Genomic DNA, 22,440 nt, shown 5'->3' on the forward strand with positions numbered 1-22,440 from the left:
TATTACCAATTCTGGAGAAGACTAGAATTTAGGAGAACTTCAATGGAGCTCAAGTGCAAGCACAGGGAGAAATGGTGTCAAGTAGAGTTGAATGAAAGTACTAGACTGAGGGAGGTTACTGATGACATCCTGGAGTATTATTCTTGGAATTAATCTTTGTTTCATATTTCCCTTTAGTTGTTTTGGCAGGAAAACCAGAAAATTGATGAGATGGGGAAAAAAAACGAACGGCGGTTAAAAAGGAATTAACTAATATGATTGATGTATGGGATCATCATATGGAAGTCACTGCAGAAGAGAAAGATGTGATTGTAGCCAACAGCTATGCAATGAGCATCATTGCCAACACAATGCAATGGCATAAAAAGCAAACACTTATCTTATGACGTGTAACTGGAGAGCGGTGGCAGGGAAGTGTTCATGCCAGCAGGTTCTGCCATCTCCTTGGGAGACTGCACATGGTGGTGACTACCCTTCCCCAGTGAGAGGTGGCTAATTAGCATGTCCAGGGATGATCTGCTAGCATAGTCGAGGAAAAGAACAGTATTTTAGGAGGTTACCAGAGCACGGATTGTCTAATGCAGCAGAATGAAAGCTGAGACAGAGGGTATGGTTGCCATCTGCCATAAACCATGGAAAATGGTGTGTGAATTCAAAGGTAATGTTGAATATAAAAATAAAACTGTGTGAATAATTTTATGCTAGAAAGGTAAAGCAAGCACCTAACAAAGCATCTCAGGTTCTAGAACCTCCTGGTTGGAGCAATAAAGGCAAAAACCCTAACATTTTAGCTCTGAGTAAATCCTGTGGCTTAGTGCTGCAGCCACAAAGGAGGCTGGCCACCATTGCCTGACAAAACCCCTGCCTGTCCTGGCTTCCACTCCTGGGCTTTGCAATGCAGTTCTTAAAAATAAAAAATAAAAAAAATGTTGAAAGCTCATGCTGTACCTTTTCACAGTATCTTTTTCAGCCATTCCTACGTGCCAGGGTGTTAGTCTAAATAAAAGTCTGTTCAGCCTATGCTGTGTGACTCATTTGGCGCTGCCATGGGTAGCAAAGGGGCTGAGCACCTGCAGAACTCAAAACAATGGGCTGCAGCAGCTCTGACCACCTCAGGAGGAAAATGGGGAAACAATGCTTGTGAGCAACAAGCCTGTTCTAACGAATATATTATTTCCCTGCTTGCTTCTCCTTTGGGCAGAAATAGGGCATGACTAGCCAGTCCCTTCACAAATCTATATGTCAGAGGAAAGGAATTCTTTCAATGGCTAATGGTGCAGCTTCAAGTAGAGCCACTCTAGAGCAAGGATTAGGGTAGCAGAGAGGTTCTGAAAGTTTCAGTGATACTTACATATCACTTCCCGTGCGCTGCCGGACAGCAAGCACGTTCAAAAGATGGTGGATACTCCAGGGGCACTCCTCAGAGCTGGGTGTGAAACAAGGAAGCTGTGTATCCACCTGCAGTCAGGACATTTCCCTCGTACAAAAAAGGCAGCCAGTCACTGTCAGTCTTTCCAGCCCTGCCCATTATTTCCAAAGGGACATGCCACCCTTCCTCCCTCCAAGCATCCACCAGTGCCCCGCTGTGCAAATTGCCTTTTCCAGTTCCTACTGGGCACTCCAGCTCCCAGTTCCTCAGATCACATCCACCACTTCTGCACCCACAGCCTCAAGCCTAGCACTTCACCAAAAGCCACTCGACTCTTCTCTCAGCAGTGCCCAGGCAGTGGAAGGAGATCATCTTCTCTCCAGAGTAAACGCCTGTTCCACACACACGTGCGCCAGGACAGCTGCGCCAGCAAACCTCGCTGCCGAGCGGCAGCTGCCACACTCCAGGCTGCCTGCACGTGTGATGGGGTTTCACACAGTTACCAGGGCACACGCTGTGGTTTGAGACACGGTGAGAGGAAGCCAGGAGGAATACCATCTTTATCTCAATTATCAGGGAAAACCTGAGGTTCTTTAGGGGAGGGAAGCCATGGGGAACTGGAAGAGGCATGAGGCTAAATAGCTGCACTCTTTTCTATAGCGTCTTGGGGTATTTTTCAGAAGCACAAATCACCTGGAGCTCACTTCTTGATCCCAAATGAACACTGTCACCTTCCACTAGAAGTGCGAGAGGCCACTGCCTGCCTGCCTGTTACATTGCCAGTCCCTGACCTGTCAGGAACTTGCTTTCCTTGAAATTGCTCCACAACCGCAAACCTGCTTCCACTTGTGAGAACTGATGTAACTACTGCCTAGGGTAATGGGACTGTCCCCTTTCAATTTTCTAGATTTGCCTAACTCTGGAAAGCTATACTGCTTTATGCTTATGTAACAGCTTTATGCTGTTTCACACAATTCTTAGTCCTAACTCTTAACCTTTTGGCAGTCACTGTCTTGGCCATTGATTCCCATGGTGGATGTATTAGTTACAACAGATAGCAAGCTTTTACATACCCGTGGATTTCTTAGCAAAGAGAAACTATGACTAAGTGACCAGAATACACACATGAAAAAGAATAGTCAAAACGGAAATATATCTCACAAAATTACTGCTGACCTCAAGTGGTCATACAAGTTTTTTCAACTCCTTTGGATCATAGGAGTGTACCAACAGCTGTGTGCAGGCAAATCCCCCCAAAACTACTCTCTTTAATTTTCTACTTACATTTCTTCCTCTGTTAATTCATTTTAAAAGTATTTTTTGCTGGAGAAGGAAATGGGTTTCCTACCTGTCTGCAAAAACTGTTTTTTCTTGTCCTGTTGCTGATTAAAACAAAAAACTTTGGTTTTGCAAAACAGGTTGTTGGAAACATTGAGATCTTATTTATTGTCTCATGCAATCGATCTGAAGCAATGTACTTAGAGATCAGAAAAAGAGAAGGCACAAGCTGAGCTTCAGACAGCCAGTTCTGAAAAGTTCAGCCTTGACCCAGAATCAAAATGAATTTTGTCTTTCACTTGCACCATCATCACCAATAAAGGCTCCATATAGACTCACTGGTTTCACTTCATGCTTTGCAACTAGATTTGCTTCAAACCATGATATTCCTATTCCTTACTATTGTTAACAGGTTTCCACAGGGGAAACAGGGTGAAGCTTTGCAAGTATTTCTGTTAGTGATTGCAGAAAGGAGAGAATCTACTCCATCTCCCAAAACAGCGTCAGCTCTGCAGGAGAAGCTGAAATAAAAAGCAGTGATTTCTTATTTATTTACTGATATCTAGGACAGCAGCATGAACAGCTCCCTGGTTGTATTCAACTTGCTGATACAAAAGAAGAAAAAGCAGGTTTCTTTCAGAGTAAAATAGATCTGTAAAGTTGTTGTTATCACTTAAGCTCTCCATAATTCCTCAGTGAGCAGAAATTCAGTTTCCCCAGAAGTCATCCACAAATACAAACCTTAAATTTTTAAGGTATGAGCATTTATGCACATTCCCCTTTTAAAATCCACAACCTCTCAAAAGTAATCCCTCATCGTCATTTTTCCTTGTTTCCATAACTTTTAAGCTTATGTTACTAGCTTAAAAACTGTATGAAATTTCAGTGTGAAACAAGTGACTCTTCCTTCGTAAGACCCTAAAATCCATCCCATGGTTACGGCATTGGTAACACCTTTGGGCTCTGAGGACCACACATCTCCGTCCAGGTGCAGGCCTTACTCTTGCCTTTCCTAGGGCACTTACAGTGCCGCTTTTGGACTAGTCTTTGATTTTCATCATCTATTGCACCACATCTGACAGGGTTTGAACATTTAAATTCTTCCCTAGAGGAATACTACGTGACCAGGCAGCTCCCTCAAAATGGGAATACTGCCAATTTGAACAGTAGGAAGAAAGTACATGAACGGAAGAGCAAAGGGAATTTACACAGAATCCACACGCAAGGGGAAGCCTCCTTTAATCCTTAAGTATTTGATTTTTTGTCCTTTCCTAAGGTCTGTTCCTCAAACACAGCTCTGTGTTCATCTGGGGTACTTGTAAAATCGCTCAAGTCAGAATGTACACGTAGAACAACACTTGAGCATCTACTTTGACACGGCCAACTGCTTCCTTTTCAACTTGTGTTCTGCAAACAGTACCATCGTAAACCAAAACACATTACTATAGTAACTGTACTAGGAGCAATATCAACATCTAGCAATCATAAGTTACAGATTACAAATTCATCTAATCCCCTTACACTCAAAAATAATTCCTTGTCATTCTCCTTATTGACATTCTCTTCTACCTAACTTATCCATTTTATCTTCTCTTTTGTTGCACAACCACGAGACAAAGCATTTCCCTTAGCATTTTCCATGAGGTAAAGCATTTGTTTTTTTCTGAAGTGCCTCAGACATGCAAAGCAATATATCAGCTACTTAGTAACAAGAATATTGATGAGAAAAATAAGTTTCATAAGAGGTTCAAAACAGGCTCATGAAAGTTCCTGCTCTCACACAAAAGCTAAAAAATTTGACACATTAAATAGTCATATTGCATGTGCATGCAAACTGCAATTAAAATTCAGATAAAATAGATACCACGTTAAAATGCATTTTCTATGACCCCAGATCTCTATTTAATAATAAATAAATTGAATATTGGATTATTATTAATATTTAAAATAATAAATGACTACATAATAAATAATCATAAACCACGATTTAGCATTTTTAAAACTACGCATGTATTTCCTGTAAGATGTTAATGCATGGTGAGAAAAACAATTAGACAAAACAAAAGTGACATGACTGTAAAATCAAAGGAAAAAGTGAAGAAAACTTCCCAAATACAATGATCAACTCACATGGAGCTGATTGTCAGAATTCCCAGTGCAAACAACGGAACTGTTGGAGCTGCTTTTTGAACCAAAGTCACAAGAGATTTTATAGCACAAATATTAGGTGATGACAAAAAGGTGTCTCTCAACTCCCACTGCAAACAGAGGAAGGGCACTAAGGCTGGCTTCTGTGTGTTTTACTTGATTTATTGTGGAGGGCTGCATCTTGACCATTAGGATCACTAGGATGAAGCAGCTGCCCAAATCTGCTCGTTTTCTCCACTTCAAACATGTAAGATACATGCCTAAAAGGGAATGCACACCATGGTGAGACACAGGAGCAGCTACAGCGTGAGCTACATGACTTGCAAGAAGCAGAGCCAAGGAGTAATTGCCTGATGCTTTCCAGAAAAGCACTGAGGAAAATGACTATGCCATCATGTATATTAGGTACAATTCATGTGTTCCAAAAGAATTACTTTAGAGAAAGCACAGTGAGTTTTAAAAAATTTCCTGGCAATCGCTGTCATGCCTTGTCCCATGCAAAGCAAGGCCATCTTACTCCCCCTGTGGAACAGAAAAAGAGATTTGAACAAAAAGGCTACAGAGAATTAACAACTTCCCATGCAAAGATATTCAGCTATTGCAGTCCAGCACCAAGGAACGAATCATGTAAGCAGTTCTTTAAACTCTGAGAATGTTTTATAGGCTTGGAAGCATGCAAAGATTTTGGGGAATCAGAGGAAATACCCATGACAATGCAGTTTGAACTCTCATTGCTAGAAAGAAACAGTAGGATTCCAGCCAGTGGTGGAGTTGGCCACTGTTATCGGCAGCCTTTGCGACACTGAGAAGCGGCCACCTTCACTAGAAAAGCTGCATCTGGAAATTAAAAGATTAATCTATTTAGGCCAGTCTGAGTAATGAAGAGGGAAATCATGGTTGATTGCTATTATCACCCTCACCCACATACTGCCCTTTATAAACAAATACTTGGAAAAGATAAATATCTTCTGCTTCATTCAACTCCTACTTCGGCTTCTGCAATTTCTCTTTCAGAGTGTATTATTCTGTTCTGACTTCAGAAGTTATCCAATGAACAGTTTGGGTATTTTTTTAAAAAAAATTTTCTATATATTTTTGATTTGTTACCTTTTTTCTTAAGAGTTTTAACCCATAAAGTCTCTCAGTTAAGAGAACTAAGCCCTGGCCAATGTAAAAGAAATAAAGGTAAGCAAGTCACTTTCGTGACTTCAAACTTCATCCCAAGACACTCAGAGGAAGGAAAAAATGAGTTTTCATTTAATTTGGTTTTAATCTGAAATTTTACAGTTTAGATCCACTAGATGCAGACACCATCTTAACAACATACACAAAACTTATTCTACAAATATTGTTATTGTGCAGTTTGGATGTTCAGGTTGGGAAGCTACCTAGAAGAGAAAAAAATACTTTCAAAATCTTTTTTGGAAGTCTGAGAAGAAAAAAGTAAATGGCTTGTCATGGGCAAGTAGGGGAAAATTTTGAAGATCCTCAAGGCAGAAGCCTAACAGACATCTCTAACCCATTTTATTTTGTGTCTTGTACTCTTCAGTGGTATGTACTTGGTCAAGGTCACATTTCTCTTGGTTAAGGAGAATCTAATGGAATTTATGCACCTGTTCAAACAGTTTCATCTTCCAAATGCAGTCTCCCCCTTTCAATCTCTGAGTTCAACTGTATGCTATTTTTTTGCAACAAGGGAAAAAAGGAGGGACAGGTACCAAGTTCTTTTGCTTCCCAATATAGTGCAGAAAAAAATCTGCCTTTATAAATACAACATGGGTGCTGACTGGCTGGTGCCTGCTTACCCTAATGAGCTTAAAATCTGATTTGTAGTGGACATCTGTCAAGACAGAAGTGAGGCACATAAGTCCTTAATCCATTAGCTCTAAACCCAGCAGAGCGTTCACACTCCCTTTTTTGAATCAAAGACAAAAAACCCGAGTTGGAATGTACAGTGGAACAGTGCACAACTTCAAGAGCAGCTCCTAGGCAGTAAGCACGTGAGATTTCAAGGCAAACAACAATGAAAACTGATGACAAAACTGGAATCATGATGGAAAACTTATGAGAAACAGGCCAGTCTGCAGTTCGGGATGAAACAGTGAGTTTGATTCTTTGCTGTGTTTTCCCTAGTTCATCTGGATTTTTAATAAAAAATAAAGCCAAAGAGAAAGGATGGGCTGCACACCTTCTCACAGTGAGATTGCTAATACTATTGCAAGAAGTGGTCTTAAGGCTTTGAATAAACCCAGAAGTATTTTGCGTATTGATCCAGGAGATAAAGGAATTCCTCTGCTAGTTAAAGGTTCATCTTGCTACAATACTGATGAATTCCACCAATATGGGATCCAGGGGAATGACTATCTGCGAGAAAACGAGGACAAACTATCAGAACAGGACAAGAGTGATAATTTGCAGTTATCTTCCCAGGCTCATTCAGATCCCCAGATTTCCAGGGAAGACAAGAGAATTGAGAGGACAGCCACAGATGCTGAAATCGTTATGTCTGAACTGATTGAGTCTCAAAAACACATCACTGAGGCCATACAGATCAGAAAGCAAAGCTCTTGTGAATCAGAAGCATCCGCTTTCATTTGGGATGACAAGAATGAAAGCAATGCAAAGCACATCCCAAAGAAAGGAAAGAAGCAAAAACCCCATAAACTGGCAAAGCAACATCGACCTAGCAAAATTAAAGAAAAGTCCATTTTGGCCCTGTGCGAGACAGAGAAAAAAGTAGATTTCCCAGAATTGCTGGTTAAGGCTCATCAGAGTGCATATGCCTACTTAAATCCCAACCTCTCCAAGTATGAAACTATAATCCACATGGCCACCGAGGCTACCCAAACTCAGCTCTTCCTACAGCAGATGGTAAGCTTTCTCGTGCTTCGCTTCAATGAAATCAACCAGCTCTTGGAAGAAATTGCTAATGATGGGGAAAATCTTCTCAAAGATGTAGGTGGGAATCTGGCATGGCCAGCAGAAAAAGGTGATTTGAAGGAGCACCCTGATCTTCTGCAACAACTACTGCAGTACACGGTCAATAAAATGCAGTTGCTGAGCGGGACGCTGGCCTCCCTCACCTCAGATGCCCTGCAGGAGACATGCAGCTACCTGCGGTCTGCTGCAAGTAACTTGGAAGGAAAACTGAAAGCAAAGCAGTGCTTCGATGAGCACCTGCTACGGACAGTAAGGCTGCTTGAAGCCTCAACAGTGGGATCCTCTCAGTCCCACGGTGATGACAGGACTCTGTATTCTGAGGACAGTGGCATTGGCGTGGACAATGAGTCCCTCAAAGAGTTCAGTGCTCTCAGCCAGCATGGAGGACAAGCAAGCTGTGATTCCTGTGGGCATGGACATCTGTCCCAAGAGCACACCAGAAAAGCGGAGCACATGCGTGATGGGAAAGTGTCACCAGGCACAGCTGCATCCCATGACTGTGCACTTGAAAGACATTTTAAAGATATATTTTATTCACCTGTGCGGAGTAGGGAAGGGACTTCTGGTCAGGGTGGAGTACCAGAAGGCATTTCTACCATACACCAATATGCAAGCTTGAGCAAAAGCCATTTCCATAACTCCTTCCACTCTGACTCTACTCAGAAAGGTGAACATTTCAAAATCTGTGAATCAACAGATTTTCCTTCTGATGATGATGTTGACGACGATGAAGAGAGCACCCTGGAGGAAGATGATGACAATACAAGTTTGTCAGAAATGGGGAAGGATGCTCTGCCAAGGAGGTCCCTGTCTTTGCCTACAGTCACTGATAACACACAGAGGCAGTCCATCAAGAGGACGGAGAACACAGAGACAGAGGAAATTATTATGAAGATGAAAGATGCCATCAGTGAAAAAATCAAGTTCGTCCCAGCTAAATCCAGGCGTAAAGAATGGATAGAGGATGAGAGCGGAAAAGAGGTCCTGACAACAAGGCCCAGTACGGCAACGGGCAGCCAGAAAACCTTCAGGAAACAACAACGGTCCAGGTCAGAGGAGTCTCTCAGAAGCCAGGGAGAGGACCCGACCCTCCTAGAGCTTCAGAGAACTCAAAAAGAGCTCAGCAAGAGGCTGGAAATGTTTTATGGAAAGGATACAGATAACAATGTGGAACCTTGGAAATCAAGAACAGCACCTTATTTGCAGGATGAGCAATTTACATCTAGGTCCTCTAGCAAACTGAAGGCGTGCCTCTCAAAAAATTTCAGCATCCTGCCTAACCAGGATAAAGTCCCTTCGTTTATGGTTGATCAAAACCCTGCCCATCAACTGGATGAAAAAAAGGGCAGGAATCCTTTAAGAGCTACTAAGCCCACCCAGGAGACATCAGGAGGAAAAGAAAAGGAGCCTCCTGGAGCACAAATGCTCAATGGCAGCAGCTGTGTCTCCCGACAGTCTGTCAAAAAGCTTATTGAAACATTCAGTCCTGCTGATGGTCTTGTAAAAGCCTCACCTTTAGGATCTTTAGGACCAATAAAGTGCATCAGAAAATTTGGGCTTCCAGTCATCCCACCCACCATTCCCTTTCAGGGAGGCCTGGCACCTTTAAATCTTAAGCATCGTATTTCACCAGTAGAAGACACAAACCCTTCAAACACCAGTGGAGTTTCTTCTAGCTTTCCACATGCCTTTCCTCCTGCACAAGCTGCAGAATTAAGCAAGAAAGACACAAAAGAAGAGACTGATGAAGACATTGAGAACCTGCCACCACCACCACCTGAAATGTTAACGGACACTTCTTTAGACTTTTCTGAGTGTGAAGAAACTGCAAGAATAGAGGGAAACTCTTCAGAAGATGCCAAAAAGCCTCCCAAAACAGAATTTCATGCTACTAAGAGATCACAAGTTTCCCCCAAAATGAAAGCCTCCCTTCAGTCCATTGACTTGTTGCCAAGTAAAAATATCAGCGGCCCCAGTGTCATTTCTAATAAAGGTGTAAGAAATACTGGAGCAGGGGATGAGAAACTGCAGAGGTACCCTCGGGAGCTGAACCCTACCAACGTGCATGTCCCTAGCCCGGAGGAGATACTGGCAACCCAGAGAAAAGAGGCTGAGGATTTGTACAAGCAAACCCATAAAATTATTCCTCTTCAAAATCCCAGTGGGGTTTCAATCCCACACAGCAACAGCTCAGAGAGCAAAGAGTCCAATTCACCTGCAACTTCAGTGCAATACCAGAAGCACGGTTCTGCTGATTTGCTCAGGAGAAACGAAAAAGGCTCAGTGTTTGCCAGGAGGGTCTCCCCAACAAGAACTCCTCCTTCCTCTCCACTAACTGAGAAGCGGCTTTTCAACCCCCCAACACACAACAGACGCTCTCTGCAGGCTTTTAGCAGCCCACAAACGAGCTCACCCACCATGCAGAGGAAACCCAGCCCCCCCTCTAGCCCCAGGGTGCCCAGCCCACCCTCACAGAAGAAGCTGCCCTCTCCGCCACCTCAGCGAAATCCACTCAGCCCTCCCATGGGGCACAAGCAAAACTCGTCAACACCACGCCGGTTGCTGGGCTCCCCAGCCTACCGTCAAGATGCCAGCCCCCCTCCATTCCCCACTGCCCCCTCCCCACCAGCCTCCCCATCCTGCTCCTACAAGGGGCTGAGAGCTGGGCTGGAGGCTGGGGACGAGCACCAGCTCTCCTCCTCCAAGAGGACCAGCAATGTCCGTTCAATATTCTGCCCAGCCACCTCTTCCTTATTTGAAGCCAGACCTCCAGCGGTACCCACCAAACCCACTGCAGAGGTGGCCAGCCAGCCTGAAGCTTCACCACTTTCCCAAAAGAGCAGTCTGTTTTTCCAGCAACCTCAAGACCGGACCAGAAAGCTCTCCCTGAGTGCTGCCAATCCTCAGCCATTCGTGAGGAGAAGTTTCTCTGACCGACGACCAGGGGTCCAGTTTCGTCTCCCAGCTCCCGTAATGACTGGCAGCGAACCCGCGCTTCACCAAGCAAGGTAAGAAACTTTCCACTTCAGACCAAGAAAGCAGAAGTAAAGCACTGCGTTGGCTTTCTAAACTCCTGGTGGGAATTTAATGTCGTTAAGAGATTTCCCTGAAAGGTGCCCTGTTCTTGTGCAGAACAGATGGCTGGGCAAAGATAACATGGTACTTGGACTAGATGATCGGTGTAGGTCCCTTCCAACTGAAATATTCTATTGTCCTGCCCCAAACTTCAGTAGACTACTAGTCTGAATAAAGGGAAGAGTTAACTTTCCATGGCTTGCTCAAGCCTTACACTTACACATCCGCTGTGTCAGGCACCCCAGGGAAAATTCAGTGTTGGTTTCATGGCACAGAACTCTATTTGTGTGGGGGCTAAGGCCATCCATGTTCAGTTCTTAACAGCTCTGAAGTAACCCTCAAGTTATAAATATCTTTAAATAACCACAAGAAGGTAGGCTTGGACCAAGAGGAAGGGTATCGTTCCTAACATCAGCCTCTAAGCCAGTAAACTGTTCAGCTGAAATCAGTATTATAATGTTTCAAATCATCTGACAAGAATGATGGACAGATAATGTGTAGGCAAGGTTCTGTATGGATGTAATTATAGCTCAAAATGTTGAGCTTCTTGTGTAGGCTTTCAGACCTAGGTGCTGATTTCAAGTCTGATGAGTCCACAGCCCAAGCCCCATTTTGAAAGTGGAAAAAACTCCCACAGCTATTGCAGATTCTTGCTCTGAAAAAATCATTTTAAAGAAATTGAAGCATCAACACATGGCAATTCCATGTTTGCAACCACTGGTGGCCATTTTTAAAAAATCTGGGCTTAGCTTTACATTTTCTCTACCATTTAGAAACAATAAAGTGCAAAACCAGCCAGGAAACAGAAATGAGTATTTGGGAATGCTCAAAGATCAGTGTAACAGCCTGGGAGTACCACGTGTTGTTATTCTAGTTTCTTAGCATCTTAGGATGTTTAAGTCCATTAAACTCTAAGCTACGCAAGAGGATTAAAGCCCTCGTCAGGTAACCTTTCCTCACGTGAGGAGTGTTTGTGCTTTTGCTACAGAACAGCTACAGAAATCACAAGAATCATACCCATGAGTAGGGGTTGCAAGACCAACCCTAACAGGAGATAAAATTGCCCTTGTAAGTGCACCAGCACTCAGTGTGCTGGAGTACAGGGACAGTCGTGCTTGTCCAGGCATTCCCCCACCAAGGACAGAACAAGGACCAAGTTTTCCACACTGGCAGTAGAGGAACGTGCTGAACCATGCAGAAAACACTGGGAAGTACAAACAGTTTTGCATTTCCTAAAGGTCCTGTACATTGTTGCTGGGTTTTCTGTTACGTACTGTGCAAAGTCAGCTTTGTCTACCCCAGTGCCTGCTAGCAAAACTAAATGTTTTCAAAATAAGCTTTATGTCAAATCTTGCAAGACAAAATCCCTGGCAGTTTTATGGATCGATTTTAACAACAGTCTATTATAAATTGTTAATTAATTTATGCTTCAATGGGGTGTATTATCTTTCTGTTGTAGTCTGTCAGAGCATAGTGAGTAATATAAAAAACCCACTGTAAATAAAATCATCCCTTTAATGAAAAAAATTATATATCTCACTGTTATGATATATAGCATTTTGGAAAGACAAAATATATCCTGAGCCAAATTCAGCTTACCATTTATACCAATGGACATCAAAAGTAGTCCTACTGAGTTAGCCCAAATTTATATCAATGTAAGCAAAAGAGAAACGTAGCCCATTAGTTACTGCATGCACTGATTTAAGACGCAGTACGCTACTGTGTGTTTTCTTACACTTAATATAAGCTGCCTGCAGTTAACTTTTACAGACCTTGCACTGAATACAAATACCACAGCAAATGTGTCAGTGGGCAGGGAAGGACCATTTTAGGAATCGGCATGTGCCAAAATCTCTGAGAGCCCCTCGCATCACTGCTGGTCATCTCCTCCCACTGAGAACCAGAGTGGTTGCCACAGCTGTGAGCACCACATCCCTGTGCACAGATGCTGACCCCTGCTTTTATAACAGATGTCATAACAGATAAACCACCGTGTTCTGATCCATCTTTGTCCTTCAAGTTCACGAAGCAGCTTTGCAATTCATTCAGCTGACAGAACAAAATTTCAAATGTCTCCATAAACGAGATGTTGTATTACCTAAATCTCCTTGTTCTGGCCATGTTTGCATCTGGTCTCAATTCAAAAGCTATTCCACCCAGCTGTCAGTCTCCTTTCCTTCATTCCTTCCCTCACTCTACTTCTGCTCTCCAAATATAACAATGCCTTTGTTTTGGTCCGGGGGGAGGGGCCTTGTGTGTTATTAGCAGCTTCAAGCACTAATCACAGGAGGAAGGGGGAAGAGTCAAACTTGCAATAGCATCACTCTTTCATAGGTAAAACATGTTGAAAATCAGTGAGTTAAGCCAGTTTCTTTCACGCTCCCAAACTCTGGGATATATCCCCCTACTTTTTCCATGCCCAATTAAAACATCCATTTGCTGAGAAGCAGATTGCTAAAGATAATACAGCAGGAGCTTATACAAGCAGCATGTTCCTCATCAGGCAGCTGAGTTCCCTCTCCCACCCACCCCGTTTTAGCAGAAGAAAAAAAAAAAAAAAAAAAAAAAAGGGCAGACTTCCATCTCATTTTGCTAGCTAGCACTGCCGGGCATTAAATGTCAGTGCTGTACGCAGATCTGCGTGTCTCCTGCACACTCACTGCTCCCCTAGAAAGCGAAAGGCATTTGTTTCCCAAGCATGCCTCCTGCCCATCCCATGCTGTAAGGAGTATCAGGACTCAAAACATCATTAGCCCTAACTGGAGCTAAAGCTTTTGCATTTAGGCTTAGGGTACCTGGACAAGAGCCTCCGTTTCAGGTTTCGGTGCTCAAGTCAGTACAACTGGTTCTCACTTGGACAGCCTGTGGATCAACAGACTGAGCTAACTTTGCTGGTTTCTAGGTTTGGTCATTTGATAGCAATCAGCAGTTATTGACATCTTATCAAGACCTAACGTGTATAATTGCTCTGCTCATAGAAATCCTGTTAATCTGTAATAGGATTTCTGTGCATGCAGTTAAACAAAATAATATTTCATTGCGACTGCTAATCTCCCAAGGTAGAGCTATTGCCTGTTCAAGGAGAGCTTGAGAATAGATTAGGTTGACTGAATCACGCCCAAAGCAAGTCGCCCAAGTGAGACCTCCTGCAACTAAGGGGTATTTGTATCTGGATTAGTTTCATGACTGGTCATGCATCATGAACCTCTTCATTCAGCAGTTCAAATCATTGAAGTCCTAGCAGTCAGAATAGGAGCATAACAGCTTGCCTGTAGTCAAAAGCTAATTCAGTTTAGCAGTTTATGTCCTTTAAAATACAGTAATAATTCCCAGATAACTCTGGGATATTTCCCCATGTCGAGCTTAAACCACCTGAATTAGTTACAGCAAAACAGGGCAGATTTCAGCACAAAAGCTCATGGCGTGAGATATTCCTGACTAGTTCCTCTGCTATAATCAGTCTTGAATCATAAAGTCCCTGTGACCCTGGAGACTGCCAGCGTGACCTCAGGAACATCATTTACACATTCTGTGTCACAGTCTTCCTGTGTGGCAGACTGATCCCACCAGAATACCACCCCCCCCACACCATGCTGGCATACCGAGACACCACTGTAACCACCTTAAGCAGAGGCCTAAGAGAGGTAAGGCCTTTCCTCCAGCGGAGTATGGAACAAGACTTTTCACTTGCAGATAGGAACAGATCTGAGTGAACCCAGATTCACACTGATCCCCTGTTAAATATACAAAATGTTTCCTTGCTTCCCAGGAGAGTTTTGGGAGGGACAGTACAGTGCATTTGCATCACAAGAATAAAATCCGGATGGCGCATATAAAGAGCATGTATAGAGGAGGAGACAGGGAATGACAATAGTATCGTGCAGCATGGGTTCGAGCTTCATGGGTTAATGTGGCCTAATCAGTGCTGGTTTAAAAAGTCATGATTCATTAGCTCTTTGACTTAAGCATCTTTACTTCTGCAGCTGGGAGGAGAGCCCTAGAAAAGCAAGCGACACTTGGAACAACAGTCCTTGTGTTCCTGAAATCAAGGAGTCCAACAGATCCGCTTCCCACCCCGAACTCTACGTCGTGGGCCAGGGGCTGCAGAGGGAGTAACAGCAGAAGCACCCACGAAGGCAGAGGCATGAGCAAGGCCAGAGGCCCTGGAGGGAGGAAGCACCTTTCCCAGGCCTCCAAAAGGTGGCTTTGTGTTTTTCTCGCAAGGAAACAACACAACGGGATTGCATCTGAAAACACAGACTGGCCCCAACAAGCTAACAAAATATCAGCAGAGCGGTACCCAGCTGTTTCTCCTTCGGACTGCATTTCATGGTTTAACTCAAAGATCTACACTGAGCAAAAGAAATGCTTTGGAACTGGGCATGTCTGAGGCAAATTGGTTTGAAAAGACAGGACCTGTATCCAAGTCCTTTGTTTCCCTGTTTAGATAGAGGAGTTCAAAAACTATCAGAAATTATCACTATTTGACATGTTATTCATTCAGGAGGCATCACAGTTTCAGTTATGTAAAAAGTGGCTGCTGTGACATTTCCAGGGGGGGAGGTAAAATCCTGAATTAAATTGAGTTTTATTGGAAAAACATCAATGGCTTCAGCAAAGCCACATCTTTACACTAGGTATTTATCAATAAATTCCCTCTCAATCAGAGAGGGAATAAGGTCAAGCACAAATTAAAAAAAATAACCCCTTTTAAAGGAATAAAATTAGGGATCTTACTCCCTCAGAAAGGCTTTGATCTTCTAAATCACCTTTGATTATCACATAATCTCATCACCTCTAGCTTCCAGGGTACAAGGCTTAATCCTGATTAGAGTAGTTTTGTAATAGCCCAATCAAACAACATTGTAAATCCTGAAGCACCTAAGGACACGATTTTTTTTTTAATTTTTTTTTTTAAAAGAAGAGAATGTTACCATAGAGAATCCTGTTTATATTCTTTCTGATATATGCAGTTTGAGGGGATTTATTGTAATTTCACTAAAAATTCTAGACAGGTTCTTGTAACAAAAACACAAGTTATTTACAGTCAATTAATCCTAGGCTTTTACAGCACCCACTGGAATACAGTTTGAGAATTTACTGGATCTTGCTCATCTAACTAATTTATCATCACAATTGAGATGCAACTTCTAATTAATGCAATTTTAATTAATTTGATTTTATGTGTTTTCACATACAACTTCAGCACAGAACAAGATCCAGGAAAAAAACAAGCAAACTATTTGTAGTCCTATTTTGATAGGAACAGTTTCAATTTTTCCTACAGTTTTCACAGTGGTGGTATCTGGGCACTTCACGTTCACACAGAGTTTTTGACCCTTCCTCCCCACCTTCATGACATGGGAACTAAGGCTCATCTTATGCTGTACAAGGGATGCCTTTGGATACTGAACTCCTGAGATTTAGCCTAGTGCCTTAATCACAACCATCCTTCAATAAATTCTGTGCCATTTTACACCACAGACACAAGGTAACCTTAATTGTTAAGTTTAAGGTGGGTTTGAATATAAAGAATATATAAAGAAACTCAGTGAATAGATGCTGTGGACTGTCAGGGGTTTGTGAGCTTGAGGTGGCAAAGCAGCCATAGCCACAGTGAGCAGCTAGGAGATGTCAACAGAGCCACCTTGTAACCACACAGGCAGATGCACCGTCCCCTATCAAGTTGGAAAATCACCAGGGAGATACTGCAAAGATCATCAGCAGGGCAAACTCTGCAGGCCATCTTCCCCCTCATCAGAAGTGTAGTTCTCTCCCTACTGCATAAAAATACAAATACATTTCTGCATGTGTTTTGGGTTTGTCTGTTCTGCTGGCAGTAACCACCCAGAACTGAAACAAACCAGAAATCTGGCAGCAGAAAACCTGCACTTTGTGTGCCTTAATGTAGCTTTGAAGATGAAAACGTAAGAGTGGGAGGACAGTTCTGCTCAGCTACTACAATCCTTTTATCTCTTTATGGTTTCGTGCTGAAATTCCCAGCACCCATGATGAGTGATGAGAGAAAGCATTTATTTATATCCCCCAAGCATCAAACTCTGTGGTGCAAGAGCTACAGTAGCACGTGGAACAACACTCAGCAATCAAGATGGAAGCCTACTCACATGTGTGTTAGCTGGACATGGAGTCAGCCAAAGCATCTTTCCTCAAAAACCAGACTCCCCTGAAGATGTGGAACACGAGCTGGCACCCTGCCACAGCATCTCTCCCTGCTTTGACTAAGGCCCTGGTCATCAGGAACCTCATTGCAAACACAACCCCACCTGCAGCTGCTGAAGGACTCTGATGCTGCAGCAAACTGAGCCTTGTATTCAAGAAACAGAGCGTCTCCAGGAGTGACTACAAGTTTGTAATGTGGACTCATGACTACATATAGCTAACATTCTCTTTGGTACAGTTAATGTACAGGACTCTTGCAAATAAGGTGTTTACCTTCAATTTGTATTGCAAGCATGAGATTAACTATAGTATGCAGGAAATTATAGTTTGGCTCACCACTTTTTTTTTTAACAAGTTTTTTGGATAAAACTTCCATTTTTCATGAATACAACTGTTTTATAAGACTGTACTCAACTTTAAGATTTCTTTTTTATTCATGTAAATAAATCACAGGTTTTATATGCAGAGTATGAATTTGATCCCTCTTGCATTCTGTATACAACCAGCTTAAATCTCAGCCCAATGTTACGCTATTGATTCCTTCTTGGTGCACTACCTAGTGCCCTGTGCTATAAAAAGTCCGTTTGCTTCATTCTTCCCCACCCCAGCACAAGCTTGTCTTGTGTTTTACTGGTACATCAATTAACTGAGGTTGCATTTCCATTAAGCAAATACACCTTTTTTTTTAGGCTACAAGATGCAGCCTGGGCACTGACAGAGCAGAGCGCAGGGCAGCTGTGCTCCCCCCCCCAGCCCTGCTCTAAGCTTCAGTGACCTGGCAGTTTGGTACTCAGTTCAGTAGAGGTTCCCAGTACAACCACAGCTAACTTCAGCATGGGGCAGGGGGTTTGTCTCAAGGGTTAGTATCACAGTGCACCCGCTGCAGTGGAGTCTCCTGGCAGAGGGGCCGAGGACAGAGCGAAGCAGTATCAGTTTTCAAGCCAGAGCTCCATAGCAGCGAAAGCAGCAGCTAACAGCTCCATGCTGCACTTTACCTTCAGACCTTTAACAAACTGGCAGCTGCCCCTTGCTTCCAGTGACACTGCTCAAATCTCAGACCTTTCAGGGACTTGTCATTTCATACCCTCAGCATCTGAAGACAACTAGAACATCAAAGGACTGCACACACTCCAGTTGCTTAATTTGACTCCAAGAACCAGCTCAGAAATTAGCAGTATGGTTGAGAAGGCTGTGTAAGTTCTCAATAAAACCACCTTATTACAGGGTTTGCACTGCCACACCTCTTAACATCCAAGGCATTTCATAATCATTGGTAATTATAAGCATTTCAGAATCAACGTCTCCTGAACAGATATCCTGCTAGATTAGCAAATCATTAATCCTTCCACATCAGATATACTCAGTTCCATTGTCATTACAGCATGTAGAGATGCATGTTGCAGGTATGAACCTCAAACTGAGATTTTGATCTTCCTGGGCAAGACCCTGATGGTTTCATAACGCTTGCAGCATGGATTAGGAGCTCATTTCCATGTTGTCCTGAGGTAAAGGTAAATGTTCATGCATTTTGGATCATGTATGTTGGATCATCTGAAAACTGGGGGCAAAGATCCCAAGTCTGCGCTTCTTGCCCACTGCCCGACTGCCCTTTTTGGAAGAATAATGAAAATATTAACGTTGAAAAAAGATGTGCAGATACAGATAGTAAATACTCAGCAGGACAAGGTGATCAAGACCCAGGACCATGTTATCCCTCTGATCCCATTTCCATTCATCTCACATATGCCTGCCCTGCATTTGTCCTGTTCCACCACTGCTAGCATGAAATTATCTACAGCCCTCACTGCCCCTAGTTGCTCTCCACTTTACTGACATTCTGAATTTCAAAATCTGGCCTCTTACCTCTCCTCATCATTATTTTCTCTTTCTTTACTAATATACAACTCCGTGATCACATTAAGTAACCCCATGAGGATTTCTGAAGTTAGATATATAGAGTACACCCTTTATCAAGGTTATTCTGAAGGAGAAAGGGGTGATAAGCCTATCTTACTCCATATGAATCCCTCCTGCTTTAATAAGGTTTTCCTTGAGGCATAGATGACTCGTATAGCAATTAAACAAAAAGCTTTCGATGTTATAGGCTGCCCTTCATTTATTATTACTACTACTGAACCACTGGGTCTTTAGTATATGAACGAGCCAAAGCTGAAGCCCAAGGAAGCTAACAAAGAGCTGTCCCTCCTCACAGCAGTAACTGTAAAGCTCTGAACAAACCTTCCAGCATTCCAGGAGACACACAGAGATATGTAGCAAGGCTGAGATGACTCAACAGATAAAACCTAAACCAACAAATTCAGTAGCTGCTTGGCTTTTAAATGTGACTCTAAGAAGTCAACCTAATGGGGCAATTTCAGTCTTGCAGCCTTATCCTCTCTTATAACTAATATTCATTTAATATGTCTTGCATCCAAACTGAAAATTAAACCTGTCAGTACAATACAATGGCTTTAATTTGTTATTTCTTAAATGTTTTCCTCCACTTTAAAGCTTTGTGCCTCTTTGCTTGTCAATACAGTTATCGTGGACAATCAGGGCACAAGTCAACACATCTTTCTGGACTTTTTTGAATATTGAGGGTTTTATCAATAACCTGATATCCATGAATATCCTTTGATCTTTGTATTTCAGAGAAAACACATGCATATACATACATGCATTAATTATCATGAGACCTGGCATACAAGTAGGTTTCCACAGCACAGTGTTTCACGTGAATAAGCCAGGGAACAGGGAGCATCAGGGATGCCCTTGTGTCACACAGTGGTCTGCAGTTGAGCAGCTACTAAGACACAGGACTCCTGGGAAGCAGTTCCATAATTCTGAGTCTTAGACAAATTTCATATCAGTCCACATAGCATGTTTAAACAACAGCTGGTAACAGGGTATCTCTAAGGTGCAAGATAAAGAAAAAAAATCTAGAAACCACCGTGGACAATTAAAACAAAATACAATCCTACATTCTTCTATGTTGGAAAACTCAGTGTATCAGAACTATTTATCCTACCAATAACCAAGAGAGGGAGAAAGCACGTACATCTCTGGGCTCTGCTAGCCCAAGCAAGTCAACAATTTCCCATTCCCAGCCAAATAGCTAGATGAAGCTTTTCCACAGAAATAAAGCCACTGGAAACACCACAGCAGTAGAAGCACAGCAGGTATTTGGATGCTCGGTGTGTTCCCAGTTCCCTTGGCTGCCCAATGGCTCTGCAGCCTGTCTACTCCCAACACATGACAAAACTTGTAGCTCTTCAGAGGTTGTTTACAAACCAGCAAAAATAGAAAGGCATTTCTTTTAAATAAACAGTGTGGCAATAACTTTAAGAGATTTAATACAGACTCCTTGCAGCCAAAAGGAGACTGGGGCTCGTGTGAGCTTCTCCATTCGGATTATGCTTCCCAGGAGACTGATGTGCTCCAGAAGTACAAAGCAACAGCGCTGGGGCTGACCACCTCCCACCCACCCCTTTGCCAATGACAAGCCAGTCCTGCTGGAAGGTAAACAGAAAGCTAGCCCAGGGCCCAGTGGATCCAATTATCTCAAGTTTTCCATCTCAAATTTTCTTTTCCTCCTAAATTTGCATAAAACTGAGCCAGGACCCAAGCTATATCTAAATTTAGTTTTGTAAGCCAAGCACTCCCCAGTACTCTGAAGCATTGTCAGGAGGACCATGCATCATCCACGTTTGTTTATTAACATAGTAAGTTTGAAGACTAAAAAATGTTTCTGGTATGAAAGAGCAATTGCTTTAAGGAGAGAAAAAAATGCCATCCTTTAAACACTGGGTGTGCAGGTAGATGTAAAGTTTCACTGCCTTTTAAGATGATGCATTAAAAAGACCTGAGATAATATTGGGGCAGGGAGGGTGGTAAACAGGCAGTTTATCTCCTTAATTTTGTCTCCAAGGAAAACCCAGGAGGAGACATTCACTGTGCTGGTAACTGCAACGCTGTAAGCTCATGGACCGCTCTTCCCTTGAACGTACTACCCTGCCTGGACTTCACTAGGCCAGCATTAGATCCATAGCTAAGAAAATACACGCAGCCACATAATATAGATATTTTCCTTCAGAAAGCCTAATTAACACATCAGACATGCATTTTTTCTGTACCATCGGAAACTGGCAACCGTGCAGACATTGCTGTCAAAATGTTACAGTTTGCACTGGGCTGTGAAGTGCTTTTCCCTAAGGCAGAGGAATAATGGCAGCTACAAATTAAAATGTAAGTTTAAAAAGATTTAAATGATTACAAAAAGAAACTTTTAAATAATTTCTTAGAAGGCAGCATTGTCAATGATTATACAGTCCACCAAGAGTCGGAGCCGAACCCAGAAGCGCTTGTTCCAGCTACACAGGAATTCATTATGCTGGCAAGCGCTGGCCCACAGCAGTAAATTCTCACACAGCTCTGGGCTGAATGGCACCCAGGCTGGGGTATAAATAGATCTGAGCAACCTTCCTCACCTGTTATTGGCCTCACAGTCAACTCAGCGTTCTGCAAACAAGTTACAAACAACACTACTTGACTGCTGTCCTGGGTAAATGTACATATATATATGCCTTTTGAAAAGCAGTGCAACTTTTTCCAGTGAAATAAGTTTCCTCTTCTTACATATACAATTGTCATTGAAGACAGCTACCAGCTCAGATTGCACATGTGCAAAGCTTTGGGATTTGGGCCAACTTTTCTTTGTTCAGGTCTATTACTAGTACAGAATACATCTAGTTAGAAAACTTTATTCTATACAGAACCTTTTGGGCACATTGTCCCCCAAACACATAAATAAATTCGTAATGCCAAATAGCAGCAGATGACACAAAGCAGCTGTGGCCAAAGAGGAAGAGGAGGAGAGGGCCAGTGAGGAAAGCATACGGCAGAACAGATTTATTCCTTATTAGAACTGCACTGAGGAAGATTTTAGGCCAAGACTGACTTGGACAAGAGCAATCTATAAGTCTGTGAAAAAAAACCCAGAAAAAATAAAAGGCTCCCTACAGGTGTGAAATGTGAATTGCTCTCAGCCCTGTGCAGGACCAGAAGAGGAGCACACTGTTACCGTTACCTTCAAATGGAGTGTTCCTTGTAGGATCACTGGGGAATGAAACAGCAGAACCTGCCAGTAGCTGCCAGACTGCGCGGTGAGGTGCCACTGCTGCAGGAGTCTGGCCTGCAAGGGCACCTACTAGACCCATCAGGCTGGTTTAGCTGGAGTGCGGCTGTTCCCTGGACAAACAGGAGCATGTTTTGTTTGCACTGGATGATACTGAAAATAAAAATCTGCCAGAATAATAGAGCAGTCAAAGGACTAGAGATCCTAGTACTGGCACAATTATATTCATCTGAAAGTCATCTTATTAGTATCGCCAATTTCCCTTCTTGACAAAATATGTACTACTGTTTGAATATTTGCACTGACAGAAATG

At 42.7% G+C, this 22,440-nt stretch overlaps 1 protein-coding gene across 1 annotated transcript; it reads left to right on the forward strand.

The window, feature by feature from the left end:
* Nucleotides 1-5,312: 5,312 nt before the first annotated feature.
* On the forward strand, nucleotides 5,313-15,723 carry PCARE (photoreceptor cilium actin regulator). Its single transcript, XM_080408814.1, has 2 exons — nucleotides 5,313-10,743; nucleotides 14,797-15,723. The coding sequence occupies exons 1-2, from the start codon at nucleotides 6,971-6,973 to the stop codon at nucleotides 14,927-14,929; spliced, it is 3,906 nt and encodes a 1,301-aa protein (XP_080264940.1). The 5' UTR covers nucleotides 5,313-6,970; the 3' UTR covers nucleotides 14,930-15,723.
* The last annotated feature ends 6,717 nt before the right edge of the window (nucleotides 15,724-22,440 follow it).

The sequence above is a fragment of the Falco punctatus genome, assembly GCF_963210335.1.
Source record: "Falco punctatus genome assembly, chromosome: 12".
NCBI classification, from domain to species: domain Eukaryota; kingdom Metazoa; phylum Chordata; class Aves; order Falconiformes; family Falconidae; genus Falco; species Falco punctatus.

Bases quoted from the DNA above. Each gene is read 5' to 3' on its own strand.
- PCARE (XM_080408814.1), top strand. From the start codon at position 6,971: ATGGGCTGCACACCTTCTCACAGTGAGATTGCTAATACTATTGCAAGA. The intron at 10,744-14,796 runs GTAAGAAACTTT...TTACTTCTGCAG, and splicing joins CCCGCGCTTCACCAAGCAAG to CTGGGAGGAGAGCCCTAGAA.